General features: G+C 42.7%; 1 protein-coding gene across 1 annotated transcript in view; it reads right to left on the reverse strand.

Moving 5' to 3' along the window:
• PLEKHA8 (pleckstrin homology domain containing A8) overlaps positions 1-14,242 on the reverse strand; it is a 33,117-nt gene that overhangs the window by 17,480 nt on the left and 1,395 nt on the right. Inside the window, exons 2-4 of the mRNA XM_081931913.1 lie at positions 8,335-8,451; positions 1,548-1,703; positions 714-832 (exon numbers count right to left, since the gene is read on the reverse strand). Of these exons, the coding sequence (XP_081788039.1) occupies positions 714-832; positions 1,548-1,703; positions 8,335-8,451 (392 nt within the window). The remainder of the gene's footprint in view (positions 1-713; positions 833-1,547; positions 1,704-8,334; positions 8,452-14,242) is intronic.

The following is a 14,242-nucleotide window of genomic DNA, read 5'->3' on the forward strand; positions in this document are numbered from 1 at the left end:
TCACACATGTGTGCGCACCTCCCACTATCCAGCTGATTTTCAGGTCTCTGCTGTGCATGCGGAGGATATGCACACTTTCATGGGGGGAGAGTGCGTGGGGTGCAGCACTGCCTGCACCCCGTTTTTTGTTTCAGGAGGCTTCAGGGAAGCCTGCTTGACCCAAACAGGGGGTGGGGGGAGCCATGTGCATGAGCAGGAGCACGGGGGAGGGTCGTGCATGCATGTGCAGGGGGCGGGGCATGTCCCCACGCACAAAGACAAAAAGGTTAGCCATCAGTGTTTTAGAGCTATGTGTCAAGCACCTACCAAATATGGTACTGTTTAGAATACACCCAGGTCTAGATTTCTTATCACTTCCATATTGTGTACATGTGAAAATCAATTAATTCACCTGTAGACACAGTTCATGGTGATCAGAACACCGTGACTCAGATCAACAAAAGAGGCAGGCCAAATCTACTTTTGGAAGGCCTGAATTATATTTCAAAGCCGAATATTGGTTGCTGTATGGAAGCCAGAATGAAATTTCGATCAAACAACTTTGTAAGAACAGAAGAAAGGCCTGATATTAGAGCAAAAATTATAATAATATAATCTGAAGGAAACATTTGTTTTCTCAAACTCCCTCTATAAGATACTTGTAACTGAAGTCTTTTGCAAACATCTCAACTCTAATACTTCTGACAATGGAAGTGCTTTTTGGAATGTATTACCTGAACATGTGAAGTTGTAGTAGTTGCTTTAATTTTTTCCACTTGCTGAACCAGTAGGTCACAATATAATCTAAGTTCTGCCATTTTTGTTTTCAATATTTCAGTGTTTTCTGTAAATTCTAAATTAAATTAGAAAAATCAGTCATAGTTGTTAATATGTTATTCTATCAAAGGCATCTCCTATATCTTCTCAACAAATATTTTTCCAAAGAATACTCTATTTAGGAAAGTGATCATTTAATTATTCCTTAAATTCTGGAAAGCAGAATAAAAAAAAACCCATGAAACCAAATTTGATATTAATATAGTACGTATATTGATTTTTGACTCTAAAACAATATACAAGATTTCAAATTAGAAAGATTTGTCTTTATATAAGAATATAATATATTCTTAAATGACAAAACCAGATCTTTTTTAGATCTTGTTTTAAAGATAGATTTTGATAGATTATAACTTTTCACTTGGTGGAAATTAGAAGTAATATTTGAGTAAATGCAATTTTTATTATAACACCTTTTCCCTACATTATACATAACTCTAACGCTTTTAATTAACTGATATGACTTATAAAAGAAGGAATTCATTGTTGCACAGTTGTTAAATTGTCAGATGTTCAGGAGACATTCATACTTAAATCCCTATTCAGCGTAAAGATTCCCAGGAATAAAAAAATCTCAGAGATTTTTGAAAGAAATAAAACAAAGCCTGTTCAACAAAGCTTGTGTGCAACAAGTAATTCAAAGATTGGATATGAACATAAATAGAAAATATTACTTTGGGGGAAGCTGAGAAATATTACATTAATTTGATCCCCATATGAGAATTACTTGCCTTTTTCTTTTAATGTCCGAATATCTGTCAAACAAGCCTTGGCAGTTCCCAGGGCAACCAACCATTTTTGTCTTTCAGCTGTATCTTTAGCTTTGAGATAAAAGCACTGTTCTCCAGGAATCATCAAATCCATGCGTGTATTATCTATAGAATGAACTAATATCAAGAGTTAGGTGAGACTCAATCAACATTTCCTATAGTCACATTTAGACTAACTTTATTCAGATGCAATTTGTCTAATTATAAACACCCTTTTTCTTCCTAAATAAACCAAATGAAAACTCCCGGAATTACTAATCAGAGTTCTTTTCTACAAATTTATGGATAGGAAAAACAGAAAATGACCGTTGTCTTACCTGAACGGTCGTTCTCGGGGCGCTGCGGGAGAGTCCAAGGAAGAAAGGAAGGGTTAACACAGCCTATCTGCCCAAGGACTGAGTTGATTTTTTTCCCCTGGTCACGCCTCCTTTGCCTCCACAGGGTCAGTTTTAAAAACGAAGTCTTGACCGTCAAGGAAGTTCAATGCTTCAGCAAGTTCACGGAAATTGTCACTTATTCAGTTATGAACCCTGGGTGGGTCTTGGACTCTCCCGCAGCGCCCCAAGAACGACCGTTCAGGTAAGACAACGGTCATTCTCCATGGCGCTGCTTGGAGAGTCCAAGGAAGGGACATGCCCAAGCTATTTTGTCCCAGGGAGGGAAATGTCACCACTGGCCGGAGCCTCGACCACTTGTTGCAATACTCTCCTCCCAAAGGAGGCTTCGGCAGAGGCAAAGGAATCCACTTTGTAATTTCTGATGAAGGCCGTTGGAGATGCCCACGTAGCAGCTCTGCAAATGTCCAGGATGGACGCCTGGGTCGCCCATGCTGCAGTCGTGGCCGCGCTTCTCGTGGAGTGGGCCGTCACACGGGCTGGAACTGTCTTGCCTTGGTGTTCATAAGACATTTTAATGCAGGCCCGGAGCCAACGCCCAATAGTTGATGAGGAAACCTTGCGCCCCAACGACCCCGGTTGAAAGGATACAAAGAAGGCCTCAGAACGTCTGAGGTCTTTAGTTCTCTTCAGATAGATTCGAACAGCACGCCTTACATCCAGTTTGTGCCAGCCGCGCTCCCTGGGGTGCTGAGGTTTGGGACAGAAGTTCGGGAGTATCACCTCCTGCGCTCTGTGGAAAGGAGAATTTACCTTTGGCAAAAAGGAGGGGTCCAGACGTAAGATGACACGGTCTGGGTGGATGATACAAAGTTCTTCTCTGACAGAGAAGGCCGCAATCTCCGACACCCGTCTGGCCGAGGTGATAGCTATCAGGAAGGCAGTTTTTAAAGACAGGTGCCGAAGGGAAACCTTTCTTAACGGTTCAAAGGGCGCAGAGGTTAACGCCTGCAAAACAAATGGTAGGTTCCAGGTTGGATATCTATGCACCACCTGGGGTCGCAAATTGGAGGCCCCCTTTAGGAAACTCCTGATCTGGGGGTGATGACTCAATGTCTGAGGCTGGTGCCTCGCCAGAATGGTAGACAGGGCCGCGACCTGCCTCTGAAGAGTAGCTGGTGCCAAACCTTTGTCCAGCCCAGTTTGAAGAAAGTCCAGTAACTGAGGCACAGAGGCCTCAGCGCTCACAATGTTCCGCTGTTCGCACCAAGTGGAGAACGCAGACCAAGTTGCTTCGTAAATTCGAGTCGTGGCCGGTCGTCTGGAAGCTTGTATGGTCTGAATGACCTTGTCCGAGAGGTGTAGGTCCCTCAGGAGCTGCCCCTCAAGCGCCAGACGGCTAGCTGGAGCCACTGGGGCTCTGGGTGAGTGATTGCCCCCTGTGTCAGTACCACCTTCTGTGGGGGGATTCTCCATGGTCTTTCCACTGAGAGGTCGGTCAGATCCGCAAACCAGGATCTCCTGGGCCAATATGGAGCTACCAGGATGAGCTCCGCCCTCTCCCTCAGGAGTTTGGAGATTACCTGTGGAATCAGAGGTAGAGGCGGGAACGCATATAACAGCCCGGGAGGCCATTGGGACCTCAGGGCGTCCGTCCCCTCCGCCTGATGAGACCGGTACCGAGAGAAGAATCTCTGCAGGTGAGTGTTCTTTGCCGTGGCGAAGAGGTCGACTTGTGGCGGGCCAAACCGTTGCACAATCTGGTCGAACAGGTCCGGATGCAACCTCCACTCGGAGCTGTCGAGTGTTTGACGACTCAGCCAATCTGCACTTACGTTGCTGGTGCCTGAGATGTGATCTGCTCTCAGCGACGCTAAGTGAAGCTCTGCCCAACGACCCAGGGCCTCTGCTTCCGCCATGAGTCTCTTGGAGTGAGTGCCACCCTGTCTGTTCACGTGTGCTTTTGTGGCAATATTGTCCGTCAGCAGAAGCACGTGGTGGCCCCGGAGTTGTTTCCAAAACCGTCGCAGAGCGAGTCTGGCAGCTCTCAGCTCCAGCCAGTTGATGTTTCGAACCGCTTCCGCGTGAGACCACTTGCCCTGTGCCAGCTGACCTTGACAATGCGCTCCCCAACCGAAGAGGCTTGCATCTGTAATGACAACAATCCTGTCGGGCTCTTTGAACAGACAGCCCTTCTCCACTGCTCGTGACTGCCACCATTTCAGGGAGCGGGACACCTTCAATGGGAGTCGAACTTTCCTGGGCGAGTTGCTTGCCTTCGCCCTCTGCATCGGCAGGAGAAACCATTGCAATTCCCTGGCATGAAGACGCGCCCAGGGAACCACATTGATGCAAGATATCATTATCCCCAGTAACTGGGATAGATGGACGATTGGCATTGTGGCAGTCTTGCGACACTGACGGATTTTGGCTCTGAGATTGCGCAGTCTGTCTGGAGACAGGAAAACATGGCACGAGGCCAAGTCTATGATGGTGCCCAGGTGCTGTATGCGAGTGGCAGGGACCAGGTGGCTCTTCTCTAAGTTCACAGAGAACCTGTGGTCCTGCAAGGTGCGAATGGTGACACTTACGTCCCTTGCTGCTTGTGATTGGCTCCTCGAGTGAATGATGATGTCGTCGAGGTAGCACTCCAGACGGATGGGAAGCTTGCGCAGGTGGGCCGCCACAGCTGCAAGCAGCTTTGTAAACGTTCGTGGAGCTGAAGAAAGTCCGAATGGCAGTGCCTTGTATTGATAATGCTTGCCGTTGTAGAACAGCCGAAGGAACTTCCTGTGAGCCGGGTGAATGGGCACATGCAGATACGCCTCCTTGAGATCGATGGAGGTGAGCAGGTCGTCTCGCCGAATGCAGCTGAGAATGGACTGGAGGGACTGCATTTTGAAGCGCTTGTAGGCCAGATGCCGGTTCAGGCGCTTTAGGTCTAATATGGCCCTCCACCCCCCCGAGCTCTTGGGGACCAGGAATAGAATGGAGTAAAATCCCTGCCCTTCCTGCTCTGGGGGAACGGGCTCTATTGCCCTTATCAAGAGAAGATGATCGATCTCTGCTTGCATGAGGGATCTTTTTATGGGATTTCTGGCTACAGGACAACGAATGAATGTCCGGGGCGGGAATGATAGAAATTCTAGAGTCAGCCCCTTCCTGACAGTGTTTAGGATCCACGAATCCGTGGTAATCTCCTCCCACCGATCTGCATAAAGTTGCAGGCGGCCGCCGATGGGAGCAGTCCCGTGGTGGTCACTTGCCACGCCTGAACTGATGGTTGTTGCCTCCCCCTCGAAAGGGCTTACGAAAGGAGCCCTGGTTTTGCTGCCTACCCCTGGGGTTGAAACTACCCCTGTCCTGTGCCCTGTCAGTGGACTGGTTGTAGGGCCTCTGATAGGAATAGGAAGAGGTGGAGGCCTGGGCGGAGTCCTGATTACGAAAAGGCTGCTTCCTGAAGGATCCAGAACCTTTTCTGTCATTCTTTTTGAAAGTAGACGGAAGGATTTTGCGTTTGTCCTTCGTCTCTATTACGAATTTGTCTAAAGCATCCCCGAAGAGGAACCCCCCCTTGAAGGGAGCTGAGGCCAGCTTCCATTTGGCTTTCATGTCGGCTTGCCAGTGCCGGAGACATAGCAAGCGACGTGAGGTCACGTTGGAGGCGAGCGCCCTGGATGCGAATTTTGCCGCTGTTAGGGAAGCGTCGGCAGAATATTCTACAGCTGTAATTATTTTGTCCAGATCATGACGCCAGCGAGATGCCTCGGAGGGAGGCTTGGATCTCAATTGGCGCAGCCATAACAAGGAAGCCCTCGTGAAGAAGGAAGAGGAGGTGGAGGCCTTGATCGCCCAGGCAGCCGCCTGGTGCGTCTTAAGGCAGGCCTTCTCAGACCTCTTATCCTCTGCCTTCAAGCCCTCCAGCAGGTCAGCTGGGAGGGAAGAAGGGGAGGTCAGAGAAACCACTGGAGCATCCACTTCAGGCATTTTAAGTACATCCTCCAACTTTTGTTCCAGGGGGAACAGAGTTTTGTCTGCGCCACTGGGGTTGGCCAGGGTCCCCGGCTGCACCCATTGACGCTGCACCACGTCCATAAACATGTCAGGAACTGGAATGAGTTCCGGATCTGGAGTGGTCTCACTGAATAGGCCCGCTTTAAGGTCCTGAGGAATGGGAATAGAGGCCTTGTCTTTAGGCTTAGTCCCTAACTCTGTGGAGGTTCTAGCCTTGTGCAGTATGGCCTTAAACAGAGAAGGCTTGAACAAACCAGTGAAGGCAGGTTTGTCCGGGGGCATATCCTCGTCCTCCGAAAGCTGGAACTCATCTGCAGTCTCATCTTCCCATGTGGACACCTCTGTGGTGACAGAGGTGCCTGGGGAACCAGATTCACGGCCCCTGCCCGCCGCTAGAGAGGAGGTAGGCCTTGAGGCCTTACCCTTTTTGCTCTCCATGTGGCGCAAGGCCTCAACCACGCCCTGACAGATGGCCTGAGTAATTATTTCCTGCATTTCTGGCGAAATAGCTGGGCCCTTGTCCTCAACAGGCCTGGGCCTAGAAGAGCCTGAACCCCTTGCATAGAGAGTGGGAGCTAAAGGCCCCTCCATGTGGGAACAGCCAGGGAAAGGCCCCAAATCGTCCCTTACAGAGGAACTGGGGGAATCTGGGTAACCCAGAGATGCAGCAGGAGAAACAGATCTGGAATCCCTACCACTAATGGAAGGAGATTGATCCCCTTGGTTAGAGAGAGAGTCCTCTCTCTCACGTCTGCTCAGGACAGGGCCAAGCTCAGCCTCACAGGATTGAGGAAGATGAGGGGCCTGGGCCTTGTCAGGTTGCTCTCTGGAACCCTCAAGTCTCCTATCTCCTAGGTGCTTGGGGCCCTTGTTGCCTGAGGAGTTATGGGGGGGGTTTCCCCCAGCCCCTTTTCCACCCTTTCTCCCCTGGCCCGAGGGATCTGGCCTACTGCGCTTAGCGGATGGCCCAGCCAGCTCGTCCCTCTGCTCCAAACCTTCGTCTGCCATGGCTGTACGGGGGTTGGATCAATTCAAACTGCAGGAGAAGGGTAGTTGACGCTGGCCAGCCGGCTCCAAAGCATCTGCAGATCTTCCAATTTTTCTGGAGGCTGGAAGAAGGCACCAGGACACTCCACAGCCGCTCCTTCAGCCGAAGGGACACTCAAGAGGCTCCGGTACTGCTGGAGACCCAGGCAGGACACTCCAAGCTCTCCGCGGCAATCTGCTGAGAGGCAGAGAGGTGCGGAGAATCCAAGCGCTTTCCCTGCTGCTATCAGTTAAAGTGAGCAGAGAAAACGGCCGCCGCTAGTTTCGCGCGCTTTAAAAGGGCGCCCAAAATGCAGCCAGACGTCTAAAACGGCCGTTGGAAAAGCGCGCCAACACGCAGCTTCCAAAATGGCCTCCGCAACCTCCGGAGCCAGCCAGGACGCCGCCGAGGGCGAAATTCAGCCGAAAATTCCCCTTAGCAAGCGGCCGGGGGCGAGCCAACTCCAGGATCGTCCCCGCACTCGCCGGCAGACGCCGGACTAGTGGCCACAGCTGAGTACGTTGCTAGGGCAACAGGTGGGCTCCTCCAATGCCTCTGTTTTAATTTAGTCCATTTTAAGCAAAGCCAATAGTAAAAAGGTCGAATTGGTAAGGGAAAAAATCCTGAAAAGTATTATGCTAGCTAAAAAATAAGTCTTCTTTTTGGGAAACCCAGCCTATTTGTCCAAAGACCGGGAACTCCCCTGAGTACGTCCTATAGGGCGGACTGAGTTTTTAAAACTGACCCTGTGGAGGCAAAGGAGGCGTGACCAGGGGAAAAAAATCAACTCAGTCCTTGGGCAGATAGGCTGTGTTAACCCTTCCTTTCTTCCTTGGACTCTCCAAGCAGCGCCATGGAGAAAAATCAGAATTATAGCTCCATAGGCCAAATTACAGTACACCAGGAATAAATAAATGAGGAAGTGTTGCAAACCATCTTAAGAGCTATATAACATATTCTGCATTAATAAATCAAAATATGAATATATCTCATATTGATGATTTTCACTTCCTTGTCACAAAAATTCTAGTTTACCTGATATTAGTTTTCTTTTAATTTCTTCATTGATGTTAATTCTAGGTTTCATGTCAGTTTAAAAACTAAGCTAATAAATTATTGTCCCTGTTGGTTAACTGATATTAATGTAGATCTCTTCTTTTTCAGATCTAACAGGAAACAAAGCAAGATAGGATGTTTTTTCATTCCAAAGAGGTGGAGAAAAAGACCAGGAATGTATTTGGAAAAGTATGGGTCTATGACACATACTCACATACTCACTATACACGGCTTATGAAGCTGCAGATGACTTTCTAAACGAAGTCATTGAACATAATAAGCAAGAAGATATACTTTGTGGATATCGTCTCTCTACCTTGAATTTCACAAACTGCCATCTGAATGCTCCCCTTACAGCCTTTCCAAGCATCTTCCCGTGAGTCATAATAGGATAACACACCTCCTGCAAGAAGGAACCACCGAGGTTGCCAGCCTGGAAAGAAATAAAGCAGTGTTTTAAAATCACAATTGGAAAAAAGGTATATTTTATTGGAGATCAAAGAAGAAGCCCAAACTTGCTCCATGGTTAATGAATTTGCCCTAGCAAAAACTGTATGCTCTATAAAAATATAACGTATACAGATTTAAGTACATCACATCAAACCAGGAGTTAACTTTCATTAAGCAAGCGGACTTCTGGAGTTGAAATCCTAACTCCTTGAAGTTGCTAAGATTGAAAAATACTGATTTAGAAGCAGTTGGTTCCAAAAGGCCATTTTGCTCAAGAGATTGCAAAGCAATTAAGAGAATAATATTGTTATTATCCAATCTGTAGTCTTAAGAAAGGTTACTTTTCATGGTTTTTGTTAAACAACCAGTCCCCTTTCTCTCTGTCATTAATTTTTTATTTAAAATATAAAATTAAATGAAATCGTTTGTAGGTGAGAAAAGATTAATGTGAAAGAGCAATTTGGGTTATTTAACTTACTCTTATTAAAATTCCATACCAAATTTGCTTTTAACTCACCTTTATGTTACTTATTATATACTCTACAACACCCACAGTAAATGCATATCAAAAACTTTAATAACAACTCTTGTCAATCCATTCTAAACATGGATTTGCATGCCATCAGATTTGGCAAAGCTATTATACAAGAATCATCTGTGAGAAACAGATACTTCTGCTCAAAAATTCAGTTCGCATTGGTTTCAATGAAGCTGCCTCTCAAATTAATCAGAATTAGTCAGTAAAGGAAATTCAAAGAATTGAAATTCTGCTCACCTAGATAGCTCTGGAATTAAGTAAAGCTAAGGTATGGAGAGCAATCTAACTTAATCTTGCTTGTAGCTGTGTACAAATAGACATCAATTAAAGTCATAGATACATGCAGCATTCCCGCATCCCTACACTTTCCCAAATTAATGACTTGATGTTCCATCTAACACTAAAAACATAAACTGTGTTCTATATTTAGTGGAAGTAGAAGGTATATAGATATCATTAACTTCTGATGAAGGGTTGAGTGGGAAGGGAAAGAATTTACTCAAGACAAGTTATTTACTGGGGAATATTATGAATGTGAGAGCCATAGAAAAAGGAGGAATCATAAGACATAATTAGAAAACAAAATGAGAAAAATACTAGAGCCAAGATAGAAATAATTAACCAATACTGTAATTTTCCTCCTTTGTATTAAGGCAGCTGATATTTAACCTACATGCAAAAAAGCAGCTTTAGATCTCAAGAAAACAGAAATTATCGTGTAAATAATTCATAGGATTCAGTAGATATAATAACTGAATTGCTGATTATCATAAATAATGCTGTAATGATTATATGCTGATTATGTTAATGTGATTACAAATCGTGCACTTTTGTCTAATTCCAGCACAAAAACTGTGTTTTCTACATGAATTGCAGTTATAGTTTAGGTGGCATGTTTAACCCCAATATGTGTGAGACCATCTGGGCACTCATTCTGTGATGCTATTATCATATTTGCACCATGGCATACAGACAGAAGGAAGAAGAAATGAAGCATTTCTTTATATTTCAGCTATGGCGTCTTGAATAAAATAAAATCACGTTTAAGTGTTGCAAATGTTAATGTAACAGAAAGCATAATTTATAGATGCAAAGATACAAAGACTTACTAGTGATTTTTTAAAGCATTGAATATAAAATATGAATTTTTAATATTAAAATTTTATATAGAATATAAATATAGAATATAACATTTTAATGGCAAAGAATTAAGTTTATTCGTTTTTAAAATAACTCCTGAATTATTTTGTTACTTTTGCCAGAAAATTCTAAAAAGCATACTTTTGGAGAGTACTTTTCTAGATTTTTCCAAGGCAACTGAATTTTAATAAAGACTCAATAAAGTCTTATTCCATATGAAGAGTTTCTCCATTATGATCCATCCCTAGCTTGGTCTTTGTCTTCCAATTGTATGCTCATTGCCACTGCAATTGCGTCTATCCCCGCTGCTTGTTCTATTCTTCTCTTTCCTTCCATCTTTCCCAGCATCGCAGCCTTCTTCAGACAGCTGCATCTTCACATAACATATTCAAAACAGAAAAAATTGAGTTGGTGATTTGTGTTGTGAGTGAGAATTCTGGATTGATTTGTTTGATGATCCATTTGATTGTTTACTTGGCTGGATATGGTGTTCTCAAGAAACCTCTCCAACATTAAAGTTCAATAGTGTTAATATTCCTCTTCTTCGAAGTCCAAATTTTACTTTCATAGAGTGTCACTGGGAAGACTATGGGTCCCTGATTCTTTCAATTCTGATCTTCGTAGGTATCATGGTGTTTGAATATCTTTTCCAAGGCCTTCATGGTTGTCCTATCAAGTGCTAGTTTGTGGTGTATATCTGGACTGTTGGTTCCTTTACTATTGATGGATATCCTAATAAGCACAAGCTAGACACTACTTCAATATCCTCACTGTCAATTAGAAAGAAAACTGGCATAGTAAGAATGCAGTTTATATTCTGAATGCAGTAAGGATGCAGTTTATATTCTGAATACCAAAGACAAGTAGTGGCCTCTTTCTAATCTCAACTCTACTTCTTCTAATGAATGTATTTCAAATATACATACACACATACACAAAAATGCATGCACACATAGCAGAGGCATCCACAAGATTACACATGGCCAGTGTAAGTGCCACTCTTTTATCCATGCATACAATGTCAAGACACATGTAGAAAAGGAATTTATATTATGTAACTTCAATGGCATTTGACCCTTTTAACCTGCCTTGGGAATGCTTTTGTTCTTTCTTGGAGAAACTTTGCAATCATATAATTGCTACTAAAGCTATTTAAATTGATTTAAATCTTTGACCTTCAAAATATTACTAAATTATAACCCTTAACTCTCATCCCCATATGCTAGGATGGCCAGGGCTGATGGGACCTATAGTTCATCAATAATTTGGGATTATAGGTTCTATAATAGGTACTGTATATAAATTTTAGAAATATCCTGCAGAAACCATCACTAAATATTAATAAATTATGTTTATTTTGTTTAGAACCACTTTTGAAGGATAGCTAGTGAACTGTAATGAACCTAAAGCAGAGAGAAGAAAAAAGATCAAGTATGAAACCATGATTCAAATGCAAATCTTATCCATATTTCAACTTCAATATTGAATTGATTTGGATCTTTGTTAGACACATTGATAACTATGCTTTTAAATATTTATGCTGATTTACTAAAAAGAAAGTTGTGCTGCCCAACGTCTTATTACTATAAAACCTCTATAACTGAGATTTGCAGCTTAAACTCAGTTAACCAGGCCTATCATTCTTTAAGTGCAAAATAGGAACTCAGAGACATTTGGTATTAACAAAGGAAATACATCTAGATATTTACCATTGTAACTCTGAATAAGTTGAATAACAACAGATACAAATAGTTTAAACATAAACTAGTAAATATATATATTTACTTAAAAGTACCATATGTCTCACACTAACATTATTCATTTAGTGAATTTCTTATATTACCTTGCTCTATTTTTAAACCTGATTCTTGTTCTATAACTCAGGAAAAAAACACCTGACACTCCCTTTTTTCATACTGTATGATAATATCACACCTTCCTAAATTCATTCTCCTTGCACTTTGGACTGCACTTATAATGTAAATAAATCTTTTAGAGCAAACTGTATTTGTTCAAGATTGTAAAATCATTCTGTTACAAGCATAGTCAGGGTAACCCGCCTCACCCATGATTTATTAAAAAGAAAAAAAAATCCTGAAATATCACATTAGCATAATGGTAAATATGCTTCCATTGTTGGAAATTCCTTTCAGTAAAAACTTGAAGGGCAGCAGAAGATAAAAAAAAAGTTCACAAAGTTCTGAAAAAAATAAAGGAAGACTGCTTAACAGTAGTCCTACCTTCCTGGGATGGTATTGGGAAAATTAAAATTGGGAATGAACAGAAGTTAGTAAAAGATGCTAAGGACAAAAGAACAATATACCATTTGCTCATAAAGAATGTCAAAATGCTAACTAGTAGCAAAGAAAAATCAAAATTTCTTAATTTATAAGTTGTCTCAAATATCTTCCAATAAAACACTATTTTTTTTCTGTGAAGCAATTCCGCAAATCTGTATGAAGGGGCAGGGCTAAAACTTTAAGATAGTAGGTGTTAGATAGGGTAATGGATAGACACACACAGGCTTAACGGTAACAATAGCTCTTTATTAAGTACAACACGTGAGAACAATCCAGCGAAGGTTGAGTCTGACAGCAGCCCTTTTATAGGGCGCTGTCAAAAAAGAATCTTGGTACTAAAATTAGTTTCATCAAGAAGATTCTAGAGAAAATGACCACGTTATGAATACTCCGAAAATAATATTCTATCATAGATAACATGGAAAAATCAATCACATCAGGCAAACTTTATCTTATTTTTTTATTATCTTTGTAGATTGCATTAACACTGTAAACATTATATACCCAGCTTTCCTGAGAACACCATGATAGCTGTGATTGTATTATACTACAACTAAACAGAACAAGCCTTATATGTGCATTGTTTATCTACAGTGCATTCAGAAAGTATTCAGACCCCCTTCACTTTTGTCAATTTTGTTATGCTGCAGCCTGATTCTACAGTTGTTGAAATTCATTTTTTCTCATTAATCTACACTCAGTATCCCATAAAGACAAACTGAAAACAGAATTTTAGAAATGTCTGTAAATTTATCAAAAAGGAAAAAAAACCTGAAATATCACATTAGCATAAGTATTCAGACCTTTTGCAACAACCTTGAAATTGCTGTCATATTGGAAAGTGAACCTTCACTCCAGTCTGAGATCCCAAGCACTTTGGAACAGATTTTCATTGAGAATATCCCTGTACTTTGCTTGGTTCAGCTTTCCCTCAACCCTGACCAGTCTCCCAGTCCCTGCTACTGAAAAACACCCTGACAGCATGATGCTGCCACCACCATGCTTCACTGTTGGGATGATATTCAGCAGGTTATGAGCGGTGCCTGGTTTCCTTCAGACATAACATTTAGAATTGAGGCCAAAACAGTCCGATCTTGGTTTCATCAGACCACAGAATCTGGTTCCTCATTGTCTGAGAATCCTTCAGATGCTTGCAAATTCCAAGCGAGCTTTCATGTGGCACTGAAGAGATGCTTCTGTCTAGCCACCCTGCTATAAAACCCAGATTGGTGAAGGGCTGAACTGATGGTTATCCTTCTGGAACTTTGTCCCATCTCCACACAGGATCTCTTGGTCACCTATCTTAACTAAGGCCCTTCTCCCTCAATTACCCAGTTTGACCAGGCAACCAGCCATTGGTAGAGCCCTGGTTGTGCCAAACTTTTTCCATTTGAGAATTATGGAGGCCACTGTGCTCTTAGGAACCTTCAGCGCAGAAGAAACTTTATTGTAGCCTTTCCCAGATCTGTGCCTGTGTCTGAGGCGGAAAATTCTGTTTTCACTTTGTAATTATAGGGTACTGAGTGTAGATTAATGAGAAAAAATGAATTTCAACAACTATAGGAATCAGGTAGCAGCATAACAAAATTGACAAAAGTGAAGGGGGGTCTGAATAGCTTTTGAATGCACTATATATTCTTCTGTATTTGATTCTGCTTGAATTTACTATTCTTATAGTCCAATTTTTCTTAATAATATAATCTGTGATCAAAATAAATGAATGTAACTGTCTGGATTTCAGCAAAGCATTTGCCACAGGCATTCTGATTAGCAAGCAAATTAAGTGTGGGCTGAAC

The sequence above is a fragment of the Natrix helvetica genome (genome assembly GCF_964273705.1).
Source record: "Natrix helvetica genome assembly, chromosome: Z".
NCBI classification, from domain to species: Eukaryota; Metazoa; Chordata; class Lepidosauria; order Squamata; family Natricidae; genus Natrix; species Natrix helvetica.